We start from the raw sequence: 22,845 nt of genomic DNA, 5'->3' as shown, positions 1-22,845 counted from the left end.
CGGATTAACGTTGCTATGCGGGGCACCACTGTACCAGCATAACCTAGTGCAAGAGAATTTGGCCAATTTAATTAAAGCATTTATTTAGTTTTGTAATTGAAGCAACAAATAGAGGTATACCCATTTTCCTTCACAACTTCATCAAAGATTCTAAGCCAATTTCCAAATAAGCAAATGTAAATACAGTAATTTTCATCACACATATGATTTTTTTCAGATCCCATCTAATAAGAAAATGGCCAGATCTGTTGCTTTATGTGTCAGGAAATAAATTTGGGAGCTTGAGTTAATTTTGACCAAAATCCTATTGTGTAGTGTAGTAAATCGTACTAAAGTAGTTGAATCAGTGGTAATTTGGTGATTCAATTGCTACACAAGTTTCATGGATTCAAATGCACCTACTCTGACTGTAACATTTGTATAGTAAGGCATGGTTAGAGTAGGCACATTCAAATCAATGAAATTTATAGAGAAGTTAATTCTCTAAATCCCATCTAGTCCTACTCTAGTGTGATTTACTATACTAAGCAACAGGATTTTGTCTTTTGCTGAGAGGTACTAAGAACTTTTGCATTCTCTAAATTAAGTACTGGAGAAAGGGGTAAATAATTTTTTCAGTGCAAGAGGGTTTCTCTGAAAGTTACTGAAAAGAAATAATTAAAAATTATTCATCAGTTAGTTAAGAAAGCAACCTCTTCTTAATATCAACATATGTTATTACAAAGTCATGGAGTTAAATCTAGTATTGTCCAAGTCAATGCAAATAGTCTTTCTATCTTATTCCACCTACATACTCCTCTGTGCTACCTGAAAATCAGAACCAGAGCATTTTCCAGCCCACTGGAACAAGTATGATGGAGCAGGAGCTGGTAGTGCTGCTGGGAACATGACCAAAAACTGTGTGATTGGGCATGTGCCCAGGAATGCAACCAGCGCCTCATTAATGACCAGCAATTTGCCACTGTTTCCCTTATGCAAGTGTAAATCACCAGTAGGTCTCTGACCTATGTTTTAAATTACAAGTACTGTATTCCCTGGTGGTTTACTGAATTTACATGGCACTTGGTTTACTAACCCATAGTCCTGCAGATAAAAGGGCTCATGTAATGCAAACATATAGAAATCATTAAGGGAGCTGATTTTTGATATTTGGATACTTATCTTCTGCTATGCTCAGTAAAAGTGGAAGAGGCCAGTGAATATGTTTTGCCATCACTCAGTCAATGATGCTTTGGATTTTCAGTTACCCAGCGCATTAAGGAGCTTCTGGATCTGAAAAACAAAAAGAATTCAAAATCCAGGAAAAAGAGGAAGCAAAACACAGAGGAGGAAGGTAAAAAGAATTGGATTCTGAGGGAGGTTATAAAGAAGAAACACAATTACTATACAGTATGTCTATTTGTACTGTTGATTGCAAGTATAGTTATATATGCTTTATAGCAGAAAAATCAAATCCAGGATTTGTGTGAGCATCAGCAGTTCAGAAATTGAGAAAAATTGAAAATTGTTGCTGGTTTACAAAAGAATATACACAGCGTTACTTATTTTATTTATTTATTTATTTATTCTATTTATATCCCGCCTATCTGGTCATTGTGACCACTCTAGGTGGCTTAGAATGGTATCCTTACCATGTTTATACAGTGGTGCCTCACTTAGCGATCGCTCCGTTTTACTACGAAGTCGCTTAGCGACGCATTTTTTGCGATCACAAAACCTATCGCTTTGCGATGTTCCCTATGGGGGAATTTTGCTTTGCGATGATCGGTTCCCTGCGATCATCGCAAAGCGCCCATTTTCGCACAGCTGATCGGCAGTTTCAGAATGGCTGCCGGGTAAACAAAATGGCCACCCGCTGTGTTTTCACATGGATTCCTCGCTTTAGAGGCACTGAAAATGGCGGCACTATGGAGGATCTTCACTTAAAGGTGAGTTTTAAGCCCATAGGAACGCATTAATCGCGTTTTAATGCATTTCTGTGGGCTTTTTAATATCGCATAGCGATGTTTTCGTTCTGCAGCTATTTCTGCGGAACGAATTAACGTCGCTATGCGAGGCACCACTGTAGTCATTTTGATATAACATATTTTCAAATAAACATGCAAAGGCTTATAGTCATTTGTAGAGCAATCTGAATCATACAGCTAGATGGAATTAGTTGATCAGTGGCTCCTGACCCCAAGAAAGATTCATTTGGTCCTGTTTTTTATTTCTCTTTGTGTGTGTGTTTATGATTGATTGTGTCTTTTTCCCTTTCTCTGCATGCAGAATTAAGTCTGATAGCTGATACTAATTTGTAAAAAAACAAAGTTAATTGGATAGGAAGTGCCCTCTAACCATCCTACCTGGTGCCAAGAGAGCTTTTTTTCCCCACTGGGCAACTCATTTCCTTTTAAAAGAGCTCACATATATTCAAACAGTGTTTCATAATTCACAGAGTCTACAGAAATCTTCTGTTACCATGTTTCAGATGGCCACAAGGCACCTCTATACAGTACTTGGGAATGTTTTTCTATCTAAGCAGGTGCTCTTTATATGAATGTGTTGGGCATTTAACATAATGTCATACACTGCAGTCTGACGTCTCTGGTTCTGCTTTTCTGTTTTCATCTGGAAAAGATGTACAAACTCTAGCCCTAGAAAATGCATATGAGACAAAATGTCCCATGACACTCTTAGTAATAGCTAAAATATAATAAACTATATTACTGGCATAAGAACAAAAGAAGAACTCTACTGCATCAGACCACATGCCTATCTAGTCCAGAATCCTGTTCCCACAGCTGCATGCCAGATGCCTTTGGAAAACTCATAGACAGGAAATTAGGAGAATAACACATTCACACTGTTTTTCCCAGTAACTGGTATTCTGAAGCATAATACTTATGTTTCTCTAGGTAACATACAATAGACATGACTAGAGATGGGGACAAATCAGAAAAAATGTGCCTTGTCAGGATTTGTCATTCATCAAAGTTGACAAATGGACAAAGTGAAGAAGCACCAATTTTTAGCGAATGTTGATTCGTCCTTAAAACACAATGTCCCACTGAACAGCTGATCAGTGGCACATTGACAAGCAGGCTGGCTGCGGGAATGGAACCAGTTTCAGTTCCAGCAGCCAGCTTGCTTGTCAATGATCTGACGGTCAGCTGATGGACAAGTCACTGACAAGCAGGCTGGCTGCAGAAACTGAACCCAGAGGTTTGCTTTTCCACAGCCAGCTTGCTTGTCATCGACCCAACCATCAGCTGATATCCAGTCATTGACAAGCAATGTGTCTGCTTAAGGGAACCAGGATTTTGCCTTCTGGTAGCCATTCTGCTTGTCAATGACCCAACCATCAGCTGATCCTCAGGACATTGACAAGCAGGCTGGCTACAAACAGAAACCAGAGTTTGCCTTCCCAAAGCCAGACTGCTTGTCAATGTCCTGCCAATCAGCTGATCATTCTGCAGTCTGCTTCCAGGAGGGGACAAATCAAAATTGATAAATCTTCATCCCTCTGTATTTGTCAAGGTCTCCAGACCTGACAAATACAAAGGGATGAATATCCCACAAATCAGCTAAATATTACCAATATCACAATTTGTTTTTTTATATGTCCCCATGTCTAGTCATGTCCAATAACCATCCATAATGTTATGTGCCATCAAGTCACCTTCAACTTATGACAGCAGTATGAATTAGCAATCTCCAGAATGCCATGTTTTCAACTGCCCTGCTCAGCTCATGTAAATTCAAGCCTGTGGATTCCTTTAGGGCATCAGTCCATCTCATGTTTTGTATTTTTCTTTTCTTTCTGTATTTTACCTTTCTCAGCATTATTGTCTTTTCCAAAGAATCCTGTCTTCTCATGATGTGCCCAAGGCAGGATAACCTAAGTTTCATCATTTTTGCAGGATTGATTTGATTGAGGACCTAGCTCTCCAACAGGACCATATTTCAAATAAATCAATGTTTTTCCTTTCAGCTTTCTTAAGTGTCCCACTTTCACGCCCGTACATGGTGATCGGAAATATAAAGGTGTGGTCTTGGTCTCCAGTGTTACATGCTTACACTTGATGACCTTTTCTAATGCCTTCATTCCTGCCCTACCAAGTCTGTTTCCTCTGATTTCTTGCCTGTAGTTGCCATTTGGATTGATGGTTGGGCTAAACTATACAAAATCATTCACTATTTGAATTTCTTCATTGTCACCATTAATATTGTGCAGTTCTTCTGTAGTCATGATTTTCATCTTCTTAATGTTCAGCTGCAGCCCTTCTTTGGCACTTCATTCTTTCACTTTCCTTAACAGTAAGCAATAAGGGGCATTCAGATTCGAGAGCTCTTCTGTGTCATTGAAGAACGTGTCCCCACATAATATAAAAAGAAGTCTGTTTGCTACTTCAGTTTTCTTTTAAATGGGGGGCAGGCGGAGAAGGGGTTGTGCTAAAGAAGGACAATATATAGTTTAAGGGAGGAAATACTCCACAAAACGTACAACATTCTTTTGGGGAAGAGAGTTGCGCTACTGATGTAGCTCAGAATTTTTACTTCCATTCTCCAGCATTGAAAATAAGTTAATTTTAAAAATTATTTTAAATACATTCATGCAATTAAATTTCATGAACCTAAATATAATAAAATTGTGTCTTCTGATAACAGTCAAAACTGCAAACAATGTAATGGTTAAGAAGACTGTTTGAAATGCTAAGAAAGTCACGCTAACAATTCCGCAGAAGTGTTGTTTTGGGAAAAGGTGTCTGAACCTACCACAAGAAGTCCTCATTTATTGCACAGTAAAACTGTAATAAGGCTGAAGAGTATTTGCTGTATCATTTTCTGAAAGACAAGACACAATCAGTTAGAATGAATCTCCAGAAATGTGTGTTATGGAATCATTTTCTGCTCTCTGAAATTCTCCAGTGACATTTTAAAACTGATTAATTTATCCATCTCTGTCTGCTAGGCCTGCCTATCAGCACTTATGCCAGATATTGTTACCGAAAGCTGCAAAAGGTTGCAGTCACTGGAGGTAAAAAGGTAAGTCAGCCATGAAATTCAGATTAAGTATCTCTTTTCTCATATTTTTCACATATGGCTCTTTATTGGTGTTGCCATTATTTTGGTAATAAGGATCATGGCTTGGAAAGGTGCAAGCATTCGTTCAAATACTCCAGTCTGTAGGAGAATTGTTTACTTTTTTATGACAGGATAGTCTGTGGAGAAGAAATACTAAGGTGACATTGTTTTTTTATCTATCTTGAATATTCCTGTAACAAATGAGTAGAAAGCTGCTCTTGACAGTCAGATGGGGAATAGCCTGGTAATCTGTTTACGTAATATCATCCCTCTTGCTCTGGATTGGAAGGCTTCAATGGGGAATACATAAAAGGGAACAAAGGCAGGATGATGTCAGAGGGTAGCACTATTATACCAAATATCAGGGTGGAGCTCAGGCCTCATATGCTTGGTGTTACCCTTCCTTCTGCCTCTTTCATTTTCTCTAACTCGATGTACACTTCTTGGTAGTGTTTTATCAGGAATGCAAGGGGATACTTTATATTTAAAATGGAGCCTGATCCCTGGGTCTTGGTGTCGAGCCAAGTGTAAGCCTTTAATGTAGTGCATCGTGTTCAAGTGTATGGGTGCCCTACCCACTGCCTGTAACCTGTGCAGGCCTTTGGAGCAGCCCAGTTGCAGTGCTGTTTTTTCCACCTGGATACAGCAATTGGGCCTTCAGTGTGGCCTAGTCTTTGCCGCAGCTTACAGAAACCTTTAAAACAACCCGAACTTGCCTTATTAGGACCTTGATGGACTGGTAATCTGTTCATGTAAAAACATTTACTCTGTCTTTATGTGAACAACTTACCTTTCTGGAAAAAAAAGTTCTGGAAAACCATGCCTTTTCGTAAGAAAACATGTATCTAGCATAGATAATTTACCACTGAATTTTCTGGATATTTTTGGGAGAGGCCTTGGGACCTTCAATTTTCTCCTCATTTTAGATTCATATTAGGAAAACATCAAATATATTGGAAGTATATGAATGCCCTCCATCAACCACACACACGCTGGTGGCTCAGCTCGCCATTCTCTTAGAATGCACAGTGGGGATTTGAATTCTTGACCCCATGTTCCACAGTCAGGCACTCCAACCCATAGAGTTAGACCTGTGTGATCTTGGGCAAGCTGCACAGTCCCAGCGTGCCATGAAAAGGAGGGACTGGTAAACCACTCTCAGTACTTTATACCTAGAAAACCTTTGGCATAACTCAGAACCGACTTAATGGCATCTAATGATAATAATTATATATACAGAGGTCCCCAACCCCTGGTCTGCAGCCTGCTGCTGGTCTGTGACCTTTGCAGAACCGGGCCGCGGAGACAGCTCTCCCATCCCCCCAACACGCCCACATGCACGCATGGGTGGCCCGCCCACCCACACATGCGCACAAGTGCACCCCGCTCATCTGCAAGTGCGCTGTGTACATGCATGTCCCACCCACCTGCGAGCATGCCACGCATGCTCATGAGTGCACCCCACTCACCTGCCACGCCCATCTGCGCATGCATGTGAGTGTGCCACGCCCACCTGTGAATGTGCCACACCCACCTGCAAACAGGGGGTTGCCCTCCCACGGACACCCCCCCTTAGTCGGTCCTCAGTTCAGAAAAGGTTGGGGAGCACTGCTCTAGAGATAGGACCAAATATTTTTCTGTGTAGAAGATTTAAATCGGATGAGAATGGATCTGTAAGCTACACTCTTAATTTCTCTTCTGAAGAGGTTAATTATCTTGACAAACTATGTGTGGTATAAAATACAGTATGTGATATTTAATTTTGTGTATTATTTTTAAAAGATGGTAAATAATTGTTCCAACCAATCAGCACTGAGGATTCAGAAAATGGAAAGAAAGACATTAACTCTTTGTTATCCCCACACACAGTGTCCTTGGCAAAAAGCAAAGCCTGCTGCTTATATACCGCCCCATAGCGCTTCAAGCACTCTCTGGGCGGTTTACAAGTTGCGCTACACATTGTCCCCCCCCCCACAAGCTGGGTACTCATTTTACCTACCTCGGCAGGGTAGAAGGCTGAGTCAACCTTGAGCCGGCTACCTGGGATTGAACCACAGGTCGTGAGCATAGTTTTAGCTGCAGTACAGCGATTTAACCACTGCGCCAGAAGACCTGTCCCTTTGAAGCTGCTTTAAGCCCTTGGCCTTTTCAAATCTTCGAAAATTGAGTATTAAAAGGTGCTACCTTCGAAACTCCTTTTCATCTTGGCAGTGCCAAAAGATGCACATGGGGAACATAAGAACTCAGGGCTTGTTAAATGAACTCAAGTTACCAAGTTAGATTTTTTTTTGCTTTATTCATAAATTTAATTCTAACTGGTCGTTAGCAGCAAGTTCAACATTCCAGGAAGATACAATCTAGAAGTTATTCTGTCCTGTAGAAATGTAGGCCTCAGACTGTTCACTGCTGTGGAAAATGACACCCTGCTTTTTTGCCCTTTTCCTTCCCTCGCTGTAACTTCAGAGGTTTTTGTCTTTGAAATTTCCATCTTTGTTTCCAGGAGAACTTTGTTATTCCATCTAAGATGAATTACTACCTAGTTTCTCTTCACTTGGCATCTCACCATTGCAAATCTACTGTTTTTTTGTATTGTTTACAGGGCCTCCGGAAGCCTACAATTGAGGAGATCACACATGCTCGGAACGCAATTGTGACGCCGTCATTGTTTGGCAGCTCTCTGGAGGAAATCATGCTACGGCAGCAGGACATGTATCCTGATAACAAGCTACCCTGGGCACAGACTCAGCTGTCTCAGCAGGTTCTAGAACTTGGTGGAGAACAGACTGAGGGGATATTCAGGTGGGCTTGGCTTACTAGTGTTATTTAAATTATTCATTACTGGTGCTATGAGCACAGTATAACTAACCTGTATTTGGACACATGAGATTTTTCCATCAAGCCCAAATGGAACAGCATCTTCTCAAGACTCGGTGATGCAAACAATTCCAATAGAGAAAATAACATCTGCACCACGGCAGGAGATTTGTGAAGCCTATGGAAATGTGTACATCTGCTCATTTGCTTCTAAACAGGTTATCTCATGCTAAGACCTATGAGTGTACTCCAAAGCAGATTGATATGCAGTAATGGATGTGCTGCAGAGTCTGTCCATTGTTTCCAGCAATATAATGATTATTATCTGAAATTTGAGGAGCTGTAAGCTCTGGTGTACTTTAAGCATCAGCCATTGCTCCTGAATGGCTGGGAATAAAGTAGTGATCATCCTCATTTTAGTTTAAGGCCAGCACTCCCATCTTGATGGGCTGTTTTAAAACAAAAGGAAGCTATTAGTCCTTTACACACAGAAACAAAATTTGGATGCACACTCTTTAAATTTACAGAAATACAAACATCTCTTGTGAACATTTCTTGTGAAAACATTTATTTCCATTGGATAAAGCAAAAAAAAAGCAAATTGTGATGTTTATGTATCACCCCATAGTGCTTAAAGCACTCTCTGAGTACTGTAGTTCACAGTTTAATTATAATGGCTACACATTGCCTCACCCCAGCTGGGTATTCGGTTTACTGACCTTGGAAGGCTGGAAGACTGAGTCATCCTCAAGCCGGCTTCCTGAGCCCATTGAACTCAGGTTGTGAGCAGAGTCTTCACTGCAGTACGGCAGTTTAACTACTGCACTACACGGTTCCTTCTAAGGCAGGGTAGTTCTTGGCAATTTCTTGGCAATAATGATGGCGCTATCACAGGCTTTCTCTGCAAGGTTCAAAGTAGCTTCATAGAAGATAGGAGATTGCAATGCATTTGAATATCCCCTCAGCAGTTTAGCATACATGTTTTCTGTGACTTCCTCTTCCCAGGACTGGAAAGAGGAAGTCACTGAAAAATACATGTGAATGCCATCACAGTGTCCTCTGCCCATTCCTCTCTCTCTAACATAGAAAAGTTATTACCCCAGCCTGGGGCTTTATGAAAGCAAGGAATAGTGGTAATAAGGTAAGTATCTATTGTGTGAGGGTTTTTTAATTTTAAAAAACTGCATTCTGTCCTGAAGATTCCTCGCCAGGAATCACATCTGGAAACAAGTAATAAAAATACATTTGTAGAAAGAGAGACACTATAGAGGAAAGACAAAATGGCTGACTGAAATCTTGAAGAAAGTCCTTCACTGCAGCTTCGTGTGCAGTTCCTAATTCATGCCTATCAAACAGCTCTGTGTCTACTTGTCAGAAGTGTTACAATGAATATCTGTAGTTCCATTCATTTTGATGCTTCCAATTTCTGGATATTTTGTCCTTTTTTTAACTGGACTTTATTGATGGCCCATGTTGTCTCCTTGCAGAATTCCTGGTGACATTGATGAAGTCAATGCACTAAAGCTACAGGTGGATCAGTGGAAAATTCCTAACAACCTTGTTGATCCAAATATACCAGGTATGGATAACCTATATAGCTGTGTTCAGACCAGCTGTTCTGATATTCAGATGGAGAATTTAAACAGAGCTCTCTCTACTGAATCTGTGTCCTGCTTCTGTGTTAAATTGCTTATATTTCAGCTGCTGCAGAGTTTTAGGATTTGTTTCCAAAGCCAAGAACAATAGCTGTCCTAACTTATTTTCTTCAGGGTATAAGAAATTAGTTGGTTCTGGCTTGCCTGTGAGAAAGAACCAGATTCATGGTCTAGTTCAGTGTGAGGTGGAGAAAGGATGGTTGTATCCTTCTTCAGCTCAAGATGCACTCTAGACTGGTGAACACTTGTCAAATGTCATAGAGATTCTCAAGATGGAAAGCTTCTCTCATATTCCTGTATTGTTGAAAATGATTCTTTTTTCCCTTCTAATTCTTAAAGCATCTTTGCTGAAGCTATGGTACCGGGAGCTGGAAGAGCCTGTCATTCCACAACATTTCTACAAAGAGTGTATCAGCAACTATGAGAACCCTGATGCAGCTGTAGCAGTCGTGGAGCTCCTGCCAGAGCTGAATAGATTGGTCTTGTGTTATCTCATCCACTTCTTGCAGGTATATAGGTATTAAAGGGGCATCTTTTTCCATGTGATGGCTCTTGTGTCTTTGGCTGCTTCATCATACTCCACACAGAGAGCAGTCTCAAGATTCAGTCTGCATTCCTTTTAATATACACTGAAAGCAGTCTTCATTGCATGATCTGATGGCTGGCCATAATAATCCCATTGTATCCCATCCTTCAGCTCACAAAGTCTGTCAGCTGTAGAGTGAGTATGTGATTCTTTGTAAGGCTAGGAAAACTAAATCTGCCAGAGTGCAATCAGCCGTCTTCTGTACTTTGTTCCATTATTTTATTCATTCTTTATTTATTTTGCAGATTTTTGCTCAACCGACTAATGTGGGCAAGACTAAGATGGACGTAAACAACTTAGCCATGGTGATGGCACCAAACTGTCTGCGATGCCAGTCTGATGACCCCAGGGTCATCTTTGAAAATACCCGCAAAGAGATGTCCTTTCTACGCATGCTAATTGTACACTTAGACACCAGCTTTATCAAAGGAGTGGTGTGATGCATTGGCTTTAGGCAAAACGGCATGATGGGAACAAGGGATTCTTGCCAATATTACCTTTTTAAAGCCTTGGATCTTTTCCTCGACAGTCTCCAGGCTCCTAGGATTGTTTCTGTTGCTTTAACAGTTGTTTCCTAGCTAAGGCAGTGGTGATGATAACTCGAGGCCCCATAATCATGGAAGTCAGAGATGACACTAAAAATGATTTTGAAGAATCAGGGAGCCAAATTCCAGACGAGGGCATCCCTAAGGACCTGCATTCATTGTTTTCTAGACATGCAGGTTGCCAGAAGCAGAGCCCCTGCATAAACAGCATGGATATTGGGCTGTTTGCACTACGCTGGGAAATCCACTATGTATTAAACGTAGAATCCTTTATTGGGAATGAACTGCTCTCTGACACTGGGTTTTTGCTGCCATTAGCTGAAGACCAGATATTTCACTTAGTCAGGTTCACTCCCACAAGAGAAGGGATTTCTGGTCAGTCAGTTGTAGCCCATATCCTACCTTAGATTAAAGCTATCCCAGGACAGCTTTGCCATTCATGATGTTGGCTGCATCCTTCACCATCAGCATTTGTTTGCTTTTTAAAAAATCTTAAGGGACATTTGTCTTACCAAAGATTCAGTTTTGTAGCACTAGATGGCCTGTAGCTTTTGACCCACGATGACTCTCCTCATGGCAGAGTACTTTTATTACTCCATTCAGATTCAAAGGACCAAGTGGGAAACAGTGTTGGAGGGCTGCATCAAGCAACTTTAACAGCAAGACTATCCTAAACAAAACGAGTCCATGGCTGGAGTTTAGGAGAGAGCAGAGTATTTCGGAAGTGAAACTGTTTCTCCCTTCCTTCTCCGCTCATATTGCAAAAAGACTTTAAACCTCAAGCTGCCTTTAATCCCAGTGTACTACTTCTGTGTTTGGGTCAGAGAACTCAAAACTGTAGACATCCTTGGGTTCCTCTATGTCACAGCAATGTAAATAGCTTGTGTTCATGGTTCCTAAAATGGAACATTCCCTGTTTGATGAACTGCAAACATTACAACTCATGCTGCCTTCCTCTTCCTTGCTGCAGCATAGACTAAAATCAGGTATCCGATGGCTGTGAAGCTCCTAGGAGCAAGTATAAGCAGCTGCTTCCACTGACCTCAATAGCTCTCTTTTGAGTTCTGTTATCCACTCAGGCTTACTGAAGGCCAAAGCAGACATAAAGCAGGAAATCTATAATCAACCTCATAACTTTTCCCCCCTTTTGGGTAAAAAAAAAGCTGCTGGGAGGGCAATTTTAATTTATGGCCATAATTTTGTGAGATTAACATTTCCTTTCTTTCTAAGCTGAGGATGTATCAATATTGTGTGAGACTAACATCTTACTGTAATTGTTCTCCTGAAGGTGCTGTTACCTGTGAAAAGGGGTGGTTGTGGAAATAGGAGCCCCTGTTATTTATTTCTTCCTCTGCCCCTAATTTCAGCTTCAGTAAACTAATTTAAATTGAAAAAATGGGGGTAGGGGCAGAAGGGATTAACCAATCCTTTTACAAGTGCCATGGTATAAATCTACTCCATCCCCTTTCAAAAAAACACACCAAGAGATTTGTTCATAGTTGCAATTTCAGCCACTACTTCTGCTCTGAAATAATAATTCATAATCCATAGATAGAACGGGAAAAAGATACTAAATAAGAAAAGCTGTTGAATGGGATAGCACTGTATATCTTTAAACTCCATTTTATGCTTCTTACACATGTTGGGATTTTTTAAATCAGAGCTTAGATCTTTAAAATGTGATATTTTTGAGACTTCAGGCCCAGTATCTCCTAGCTGGCACAGTTGATTCTGGAAGTAATAATTCAAAAACGTAACTTCCTCAAGCACTGTCAAAGCTGCAGCTGTCTCTACCCTTTCAAGTCATTGGGAGACTTGCTGCTTAAATGGATGAGCTCTGCTTTCTGCTTGGTACTGCTTTCTTCTCTTCTCACAGTGTTGACACAACTCTGTAGTCTTATTCAGGAATTCTATAGCCAAACAAATTGAACATGTCAGGAGGAACATTGATTTCCTGATCATGTTGAGAACCTCTAAGGATGTAGAAGGACCTCTTCTTCAGAAAGCCACCCTCCATGGATGGGGAGTGATGGAAGTAACAGCAAAGGAAGGAGACTCTGTATGCTTCCCTCCTCATGTACTGAAGCTACTTAGTTTTAGAACACCTGCGTAGGATTCCTGAAAGAGCAACCTACAGAATTCTTTCCTCTGAGTCATTTGGGAAGTAAGTATAGCCATTTCACCAGAACAGAGTTAACAGGCTTCAATTCCTTCGAAAGATGGTGGTGGTTCATAGCATATAGGGGCGTAATCTGTTGGAAACAGAGCCAGAATTTTTCATTTCTACAGTCAGAGCTTTGGACATCCCCTGTGCCAGTAAGAATGCAATGAATCTTAGAGATGGATTAGTATTTGCTAGTTAGTGTTGAATAGAGGAATGTGTGTTTCTGTTTGACCTCCAGATCCCGTGACACTTTTAGCAGGAGTTATCACATCTCATTATATAAAGTCAGAGGTTGCTACTGTTTGAGCCAGTTCTGCTGTAAGGTCAGTTCCTTTCATTTGATCTGTGTGGTAATGCCAACGCCCCTATTTTCTCTTCATTTAATAGTGTGCCTTTTCCCAGCCGTCTTTTGAGATTTAGTTTCTTTTCAGTTGTAGTAACAAGATGTCTGGACTTCATCATTTGTGAATAATAACTTCTAGTAAACAAGGCTATTTTCTGAGACCCAAGCTACTCAGGTGGATATGCATATCTCCCCAGTAGCATGAGTTTTTAAGGGTGGGCTGAACAGGACGTGTTGACATGATGGCTTGTGTTTCATGTTTCCCACTCCAGTTCACTGAACATTTGTGGACAGTTGCAGAAATGCTACCACAATATTGTATCACATGATTCTTTCAACTATATGTTACCAGGGAGATGTGGCCAGTGTCCACACATCTGCCCATAATGCATATTTTGAGCCTGAGCTGAGCCCAGAATTCAGGCATTTACTGTGACATGTTGAGAATGTCCTGTACTCTCCCCCCCCCTTTTTTTAATGACAGCTGCATTTAATGAAGTAGATCAGCCCAAGATTCCTGAGGAGCTGGGTGCTGTTCAAATAGGCTCCTCTACCAGACTTTGGCAAGTCCTCTGTAGCTAAAATCTGAAATTGGACCTTAATCTTTTTGCCAGATGATTAGAATTGGAATCTTATAAATATTTATTTGGGAGAATAACTTGTTGAATTAAGTAGGACTGACATCTGCCTAAAAATGCATACGACGTAGTGTTAAAACATTCAGTTAAAAAAGCTCTTAACCCTCGATATTTTGTAGGCTTGGTAGAACAAGAGTCTGTTTCTGTTACAAAATAAAACATAAAATAGTTTTTTCTGTTTCATACAAAGCTCATATCAGAAACAGCGGGCTTTGAACTTTGGTAGCTCAGTTTTGTTCATAGCTAAGCATTAGGATTATTACATGTTGCACAAATATTTCTTTCAAAAATTGGAAATATTGAGCCAATACACTGTGACTTTTGCCCTCCCACTTCTAAAAACAATAAAAGTTTTATTCTATTTGTTTTAGGATGGTCCCCGAAGACACAGGTTTTCTAGGCTTAAATACTGCAACCAGTTCCATAATGGATAATGAATAAAATTCACTACCACCAACAGCACTTAGGTGTAACACACAGCATAGATGGATTGTTTTGTATTAATGCTTTCCTCCCTGGGCTGTAAAATAGGCTAAAAATTACACTGGATATTTTCTTTTTGCCAACTTGTTTGTAAATGTGAATCTGCAAAACATACTGTCCCTTACTGTTGTTAAGGAATAATTAAACATGTTGTGGTTAATTGTTGTCCTCTGCATTTATTTATATGTAATTTTAGAGTAACTTCTGCTTTGGCTAAGGCCAATAGGCCCATGACTCTGGCCTAATTTGCATTACCTTTTGATATTTGGAAGCATGCTTTTTTCCGTAACTACGGTAGTCTAAGCTAATGGCCTGGATCCAAACATGCTTGTGGTCAATCAGCCTCAACATTCCTTCATGACCCCAAAGTTTTTAGACCATTTTCAAATTATTTCTAGTGGTGAGCTCAGTTTTTGTGTCAGCTCATAAATGAAGCAGTCATCATACTGATGCTTTATAAGCACATACAAAGCAAAGTTCCTACATAACTGTTTATAAACATTTGTCTTTCACTTCCATGGATTACATTTTCTGGTCACACTGGGTAAGGTTTCTCAGGCATGTGGAATACACCTTTCCCTCATGACCACAACTGGCCCAAGGCTGTAAGCAACGCAAGAGGCCATATGAAGCAACAATATTTTAAATGTGTCAGTGAAACAGCTTGTCATTCAAGGAATATATGCTATAATCTATTGCACCATTCCATAGTTACCAGGGTGCAGCTGTCAGATTAGACATGCCTATACATGCTCCAAGAGCTGCAAGCTGGCTTGTGCATGATTTTCCTGGTTGCAGCTCTTAGCACAATTTAATCTATTAGTTATATGCCATTCACAGACATCTTTGTTTGAGGGGAAGAACTGTAGATGGGCTGTGCATTGCAAAGAAAATTACCTCTAGCAACAGTTTAGAGTTTCTGCAGAACCTATTACTAGATCCTCAACATGGTTATCTGTAGACAAGGAAAAGTGATTAAGGTAGCAAACCAGAACACAAGATTATTACTTTAACCTGCAGTCTGCTTCATGTTCTCATCACAATTTCAGTACGTACTTAATGGGAGGTGCAACAATAAGAACAGTGATCCTCTTTCTATGCTTTAATAAATGCACACCATGACAAGCTTGGAAAATTAGATTTTTAAAAAAATGATAGCTGTAGTCCAACACACATATGGAAGACAACACCTTGATGGACACTGACTTAACCTTTATCATGCCAGTAGTTTTTCTGAACCACATCTGCCAAAGTGTTTTACCATTGCTAGTGTTCTGAGCCCATCTTCGTTTCACAAACATGAATCTGGAACTGAGCAGGACCTATTGTGCATGTCAAGATTAATTAGTCAATCAGAAAGACAGATTTGTATACACAGCTATGTAGTTCTCTCTCACATCCGCCTACATTTAGAAACACCAGGTTTAAAGCAGGTGCTGTACTTTACACTTGCAGTTCCGCCCAGACTTCAACCCCCCACCTTGGCCTTTTCGGTTAAAAACAGTATTGAGGTTTGGATGAAAACAGAAGTCGTATTTGGTGAAGTGCTGCCACGCTGTGGCCAGTGCAAGAAAGAAACTGCAGATGGCGGTAAGAGTTGTGCCTTGTCAGCTTCACAACACTGTATTCTCACTGCCTGAGCAGTTTGGTTAGTGATCCTGTCATTATTTTTGGAAGTTTCAAGTGCTTCTGGAATCCTGTTATGTAACCACTGTTTTTCCTTAGGGTGGCGTGGGGTAGCTATGATAGTTTCCTGCAACAAAAATAACAAAGAATTTTGTGGCCTCTAAAGCCTAATTTATTTTATTTTGTTCATGGCTGGGAGGTAAGAGGGCATTTCCCCAGAATGCAAAATTAATTAATTACTTTAACATTCAGACATGGATGCAGTGTGTTGCAGTGGTATGCACTATGCACACCAATTATGCTAACATACTACTATACAGGATCACCATTAACTTGGAATTGATTTGATGGTACATAATAACAAATCTTCCCCCCATCCTCACAAAAATTCTGCAGACATACTTTCTGGCATAAACTTTGGGGGCTACAGCCTGCATCATCAATGGTATGAATATGGTTGCAATCCACAATAGCTGATACCCAATAAAACTGGTTAAGCCTTTAAGGTACCATATGACTATTGTTTTTCCTGAAATTTTGGAAGCAGGAATTCTATCATTATTTCTTGTTTCAGGGAACATATTGGGAGGGGTCAGGAGAATAAAACCACCTATAGACAGTGAGAATCTGGATGTATATCTCATCTACATTCTAATTTTTAACCACTTTTCTAAGGCAGCTTTCCTCTCTGCCTAGCAATCTGGGCATAGCCTAGATGAATTTGTCAGTTTTGTCTGTTGGTTAGCATTCAAAATGGCAAAAATAACATATCCCATGTATTAGCCTATTATTTTATGGCATATAAATTTTTGTCTGTTAGTGTATGGCAGATTAATGGCCTATTCATTTTTAACCATCAGTCTAAGTGGCTAAATCATAATGCCAGAGCGTGGCATGATATTTTCTTGTGGTTAAGTTTGAAAACCAAATCAAAATATTACCAAATAGCTAGGATATAGAGAACAGTTACAGTGGTGATTAGAATGCAGGACCAATACTTGGGAGATCCTGGTTCTAGTCACATAAATTTCACTGGGAGATCTTGGACCAGTCATTGTCTTTGAGTCTGACCTGCCTCACAGGGTTATTAAGATAACTGAGTGGTAAGGAAGAGAAGAATGTCTACCATCTTGAAATCATTGGGAAAAATGCACAGTATAAATAATTATAATAGCAATAGTCATGTCCCTGTTTCAGATACCTGTACTCTGCAATACTCCGAAACAGATACTTTATCAATAAATGCATATGTAGAACATAACTGATGTCACATTATAAGTATCCAGTGTGCTAACTACTCTTTAGGGAGGAAGGCTAAAGTATTTTAAAATTAATTATAAATTTTGTTTTCATTTTGAATTTCTAGTTATGTTGTGTTATTACTGTTACTGATATTTTTAATGTTCCAAACAACCCAGATAGGTGTTTGGTCAGATGGGCAGTATAAAAGTCAAGTAAAAAAGTAAGTACATACATACCATACATTAGATTTTTTTTAAGATTAGGCATCCTTCAGTCTCGAGAGACTATGGTAATGTGCTCTGAATAGAGGACTTGGAACAGCGTCTAGTGTGGCTGAGAAGGCCAATTTGAGAGTGACAATTCCTTCCACACTGAAGACAAATACAATCTGTCCCTGTCCAGCTCCCTGATTTTGCTGGTTTCGGGACTGCCTCTTTGCCTCAGCCTGCTGGACAAGGGTCTCTTCAAATTGGGAGAGGCCATGATGCACTGCCTGCCTCCAGGCTGAACACTCAGATGTCAAGGTTTCCCATCTGTTGAGGTCCATTCCTAAGGCCTTCAGATCCCACTTGCAGATATCCTTGTATTGCAGCTGTGGTCTCCCTCTGGGGCAATTTCCCTGCACTAATTCTCCATACAGGAGATCTTTTGGAATCTGACCATCAGCCATTCTCAGTAGATCCCCAAGCCAATGTAGACATCACTGTTTCAGTAAGGCATGCTAAAAATGCCAGCTCGTTTTAGGACTACTCTATTTGGAACTTTGTCCTGCCAGGTAATACCAAAAATGAATCAGAGACAACGCATATGGAACGTGTTCAGCTTCCTCTCCTGCCATGCACAAAGGGTCCAGGACTCACTGCAGTACAGGAGTGTGCTCAGGACACAGGCTCTATAGACCTGGATCTTGTATATGCTGTCAGCTTCTTATTAAGCCATACTCTCTTTGTGAGTCTAGAGAACATGGTAGCTGGATAGTGCATTTATCTAGCTTGACATCTAGGGAGAGTGTCGGAGATCATTGAGCCAAGGTACACAAAGTCATGAATAACCGCCAATTCTTTCGTGGAAATGGTAACAGAGGGAGGTGAGTCCACACCCTGGCCCATGACTTGTGTTTTCTTCAGGCTGACTGTCAATCCAAAGTCTTGGCAGGCCTTGCTAAAACAATTCATGAGTTGTTGGAGGTCTTCAGCAGAATGGGCAACAACAGCTGCATTATCAGTGAAGAGGAAGCCCTGCATGCGTTTCAGCTGGACTTTGGTCTTCACTCTCAATCTAGAGAGATTAAAGAGCTTTCCATCTGATCTAGTCCGGAGATAGACACCTGTTGCAGTTCCAACAGCATGCTTCAGCATGACAGCAAAAAAGATCCCAAATAGGGTTGGCGCAGGGACACAGCCCTGTTTCACTCTGCTTTGGATGTCAAAGGGATCTGATGTTGATCCATTAAAAAACAACAACTATACTGTACGTATGTAAATAAATAAATAAATAAATAAAATATTCTATGTCAGACTAAAATCGCAAATCAAATTAGTTAACATGAAAAAAATATGCCCAAAGACACTGCTAAGGCACACATAGTGAATAATAACTGAAATATGCCATGTCAAGGATAATACGGTATAACTGACAGATTGATTGGTTTTAGACTAGAATGTTTCGTTCCAACAAAGAAGGACATTAGGAGGGGCTCCGGGAAAATCGGCGGGAAAAGAGACGAAGAAGAGGGTGAAGTTTGAGGCAGGGAAAGCAGAGATAAAAAGGAAGGAAGAGCAGTTACTGCCAGGCTGGGATTGGGTATGGATGGAGGATCTCTAGACTGGGGCATGGGAGAGGTTAAGAGTGCCCAAGAAGGAGGCAGATTATAGAAGGAGAAGGGAGATTCCACCCAGACCCTCGTATTGGGGAGAAGCCGAGGTGAGGGAGTGGAGAAGGAGACTGAGAGAGGAGAAAGAGAAAGTTGAGAGGGAAAGGAAAAAAAAGATTAGAATGGAGGACAATCGAAATGAGGAGGAAGAGTAACAGGGAGGACCCCAGAAGGGTCCAACACCAGAGGGACAATCCCTGTGGAATGACAATCGGGACAACGAGACCATGTCCTTGTTGGAAGGTGAGACGAGACAGAACATAGCAGACGACATCTTTACTGACTGGCCGGGTCCATGAAATGTCGGCAGTAGAAACCCGTTCCTGTTCAACGATTGGAAGCCCCTTCGAGACCCGTTGTCAGAAGGAGAAAGACATCGGATCATGTTACAGACACTAGTTATTTGTTAAATACTCCAATAAATATTTCACCTGGTTCGAAACAACAAAACTCTACTTTCTTTGAAAAAAAAAATGGAGTCCATTCCTAGGATATTTCAGATACAGAATACACAGAAGCAGTTTACCAATCCTTTTTTGCCCATGACTGTACAGGCTGATTCTTCTCCCAGGAGGCATAGTGAGGAATTAAACTTTCAAGATATCTAAACCATTGTCCAGCCAGCTTTGTAATATTTTAGGGAATCCAAATTCCTGCTATAGAGATCTTGTATTTTTTTTAAAGGACCAACAGTATGCCTATGTTCTTTAAAATTAATTAATAACCCATGCTTAATAATATTTTTGTTAAGATTATTTAATAATCAAGATTATTTAACAAAAATTAGCTATCCCTACTACTCTTCAACTAACCTGTCATAAGTACAATCATAGCGGTTAAATAATGATAAAAGGATAGTTTTAAATACAGTGGTGCCTCACTAGACGATGATAATCTGTTCCACTGAAATCGCTGCTTAGTGAAATCATTGTCTAGCGAAAAGCATTTCCCCATTGGAATGCATTGAAACCTGTTTAATACGTTCTAATGGGGAAGAATCATCGTTGTCTAGCGAAGATCAACTATAGGAAAGCCGCTTTGCGAACTGCCGATCAGCTGTTTAAATCGCTGTCTTGCAAAGCTTAGGTCCCGAAAACACCTGTTTGCGAGTGCGGAGAGAGCTGTCTAAATCATCATCTAGCGAAAATCGGTTTGCGAAGCAGGGACCAAACACTGTCCAGCGAAATTCCCCCATACGAATCACTGTTTTGCGAATCGCTATAGCGATTGTAAAAAGCCAATGTCTAGTGAAAAAACTGTCATGCGGGGTAACTGTCTAGAGAGGCACCACTGAATGGCATGCCTGTGTCTGAAGAGGATATTCTAATCACTGTGAGTGATCAGGGCTCGCCTTACCATTGGACAAAATAAAGCAGTCACCAAATTGAGGGCAGAAGGAGAGAGAGGGAGATGGGTGTGTCATACAGTCCTTAGGTGCTATCCTATTTGCAGTGCTGAGATAAGATTCTACTGTCAGCCTACTATTTTGTACAGAGAATGGAGAAAAAAAAGCACAACCTCTTTTGCCTCAGGCAGTAAAAGGCTTTAGATATCATACTATTATATGTCAGTTACCAGAGCTCCAGTTTAGTTTAGTGGTTCAAATGCTAAACTAGTAGACTCTGGCTGCAAGTCTCACCCTTGTCCATTTGTCTCTTTTCCTGATCTATTGGGGTTGTGGGGATAAAAGTGAGGAAGAGGAAAGCTATGTACCTTTCCTTGAGTTCACTGGAGGAAATGGACAATATTAAAAATGTATATATAATGAAGGAACTCATTAAAGGCTTGCCAAGCATTGTGGGAGAGGGATAAAGAAATTTTGTCCTAATCCCAGTAAAAAATAAATGCCTCTCTAAAATGGGTATGAGAATTTGGAATACGTGCAAAGGTTTAATGGAAAAGATGCAGATAAGGATGGAAGTGAAGCACATAAAATATAATCTACCTGCCCAGGAATGAAGCCAGTTCTAAATTAAAAGCAGCAGCAAACCTATCAATAGCATTATCTCTTCACTGTTATGTGCCATCAAGTTTGAACTGACTTCTAGCAATCCTAAAAGAGCTTTCAAAATAAGTGCCATGCAGTATTTAAGGAATGGTTTTAGCAGTTCCACCCCATCCCCATAAGCTTCCATGGCCAAGCAGGGAATTTGAACCCAGATCTCCTAAGTCTCATTCCTTCGCTTTCTCCACTGTACACCCACATGGGGTGTCCTACCAAATCTAAAACCAGATTATAGATTATTAGTACAAATTTAGAAATTTGTTGGGGAAATGTCCTAGGCTGATAAGAACAAATTAATTATTTTTTACATAATATTTGCTGCAGCCTTTAGAGAGGTTCTAAAAACAAAGGATGTGATATGCTGTACAAAATGAAGGTGATAATTGGCATTTCATACAACATTTTGCATCCCTTTTCTCCATGTATGAAATCACTTGTGGATCGTTCCTCAAAGGAAAGACCTCTCAAATCATGCAGCGACAATTGGAGCAGCAGTGATAATATTAGGAATAGCAAAACTGTGAAAATCAATAGTCTATTACTTAATTTAAAGAGGATCAACTGGAGGCATGTGAAACTAGCATTATTTGGCTCATGCCATCGTCGTCATTTAGTCGTGTCCGACTCTTCATGACCCCATGGACCAGAGCACGCCACGCCCTCCTTTCTTCCACTGCCTTCCGGAGTTCTGTCAAATTCATGTTGGTTGCTTCAATGACATTGTCCAACTATCTCATCCTCTGTCATCCCCTTCTCCTCTAGCCTTCACACTTTCCCAACATCAAGGTCTTTTCCAAGGAGTTGTCTCTTCTCATTAGATGGCCAAAGTACTGGAGCCTCAGCTTCATGATCTGTCCTTCCAGTGAGCACTCAAGGTTGATTTCCTTTAGAATTGATAGGTTTGTTCTCCTTGCAGTCCAGGGGATTCTCAAGAGCCTCCTCCAGCACCACAATTCAAAGGCATCAATTTGTTGGCGGTCAGCTTTCTTTATGGTCCAGCTCTTAATTCCATATATTACTACAGGAAAAACCATAGCTTTGACTATTTGGACTTTTGTTGGCAAGGTGATGTCTCTGCTTTTTAATATGTGGCTCATGCCACATATGCCCAATATCCTCTCTATTCGGACAGGCAGTGGTCTTCCACAGTTCACAGGTGTTCCTAGTCAAGAGATGTCAGGGGCAGAACCTGGCATCGGAGTCAGCCCATTTGGCTGCCTAAGACACAGTAGAAACGCTGCCACTTCCCAAAAGCACACAGTATCTAAGCAGAGCCAAACTATGTTGGTACTGTTTTGAAGTAGCAGATTGCATAAACACACGTCTTAGCAGTAACAAAGCAATAACAAAGTACAGAATGAAGACTTGCAGCCCTTGTCTTTACACAAAAGCATCTGTTTACGCCTTCTGCATTCGAAATAGGCGTGTACTGTTACTTCTGAATTTACACCCTCTTTCCGGTGGGCAAGGATGATCGGTTAAGGGCTTTTTGAGAGAGACATAGAGTACTTTATTGAAGAGAGTCCACACACCCCATTACTGTACAGTACTTGGCATGCCGTAGATCACAATGCCATATGCTTGTGAATGAAGCAAACTGGCTCCGGCTCATGGGTTCCACTAGTAGCCGACACGGACCCCGCTGGCGCCCAAAGGGGGGGAATCCAGCGAAAACAGCACACAACGCACAACCTCCCCTGTTTTCTGGCTCCAGAGAGATGGTGCGGTCATCGCAAAAGCCGAAAAAGCCACGCCCACTCCGCCTCGGCCCGCCCCCTTAGAAGACCCTCCTTCTCTCCCCTCG

General features: G+C 40.7%; 1 protein-coding gene across 2 annotated transcripts in view; it reads left to right on the top strand.

The window, feature by feature from the left end:
• Positions 1 to 14,455, top strand: part of LOC110073359 (rho GTPase-activating protein 39) — an 83,313-nt gene extending 68,858 nt beyond the window's left edge. For both annotated transcript variants that reach the window (XM_078393267.1, XM_078393266.1), the window contains exons 5-10: positions 1,244 to 1,333; positions 4,955 to 5,028; positions 7,667 to 7,866; positions 9,369 to 9,460; positions 9,876 to 10,045; positions 10,368 to 14,455. In XM_078393267.1, the coding sequence (XP_078249393.1) occupies positions 1,244 to 1,333; positions 4,955 to 5,028; positions 7,667 to 7,866; positions 9,369 to 9,460; positions 9,876 to 10,045; positions 10,368 to 10,562 (821 nt within the window). In that variant the 3' untranslated portion in view covers positions 10,563 to 14,455. The remainder of the gene's footprint in view (positions 1 to 1,243; positions 1,334 to 4,954; positions 5,029 to 7,666; positions 7,867 to 9,368; positions 9,461 to 9,875; positions 10,046 to 10,367) is intronic.
• Positions 14,456 to 22,845: the final 8,390 nt, after the last annotated feature.

The sequence above is a fragment of the Pogona vitticeps genome, chromosome 4 (genome assembly GCF_051106095.1).
Source record: "Pogona vitticeps strain Pit_001003342236 chromosome 4, PviZW2.1, whole genome shotgun sequence".
Classification (NCBI taxonomy): domain Eukaryota; kingdom Metazoa; phylum Chordata; class Lepidosauria; order Squamata; family Agamidae; genus Pogona; species Pogona vitticeps.
Note: the sequence above shows the minus strand (reverse complement) of the source record. Positions and strands in the feature narration are given on the sequence as shown.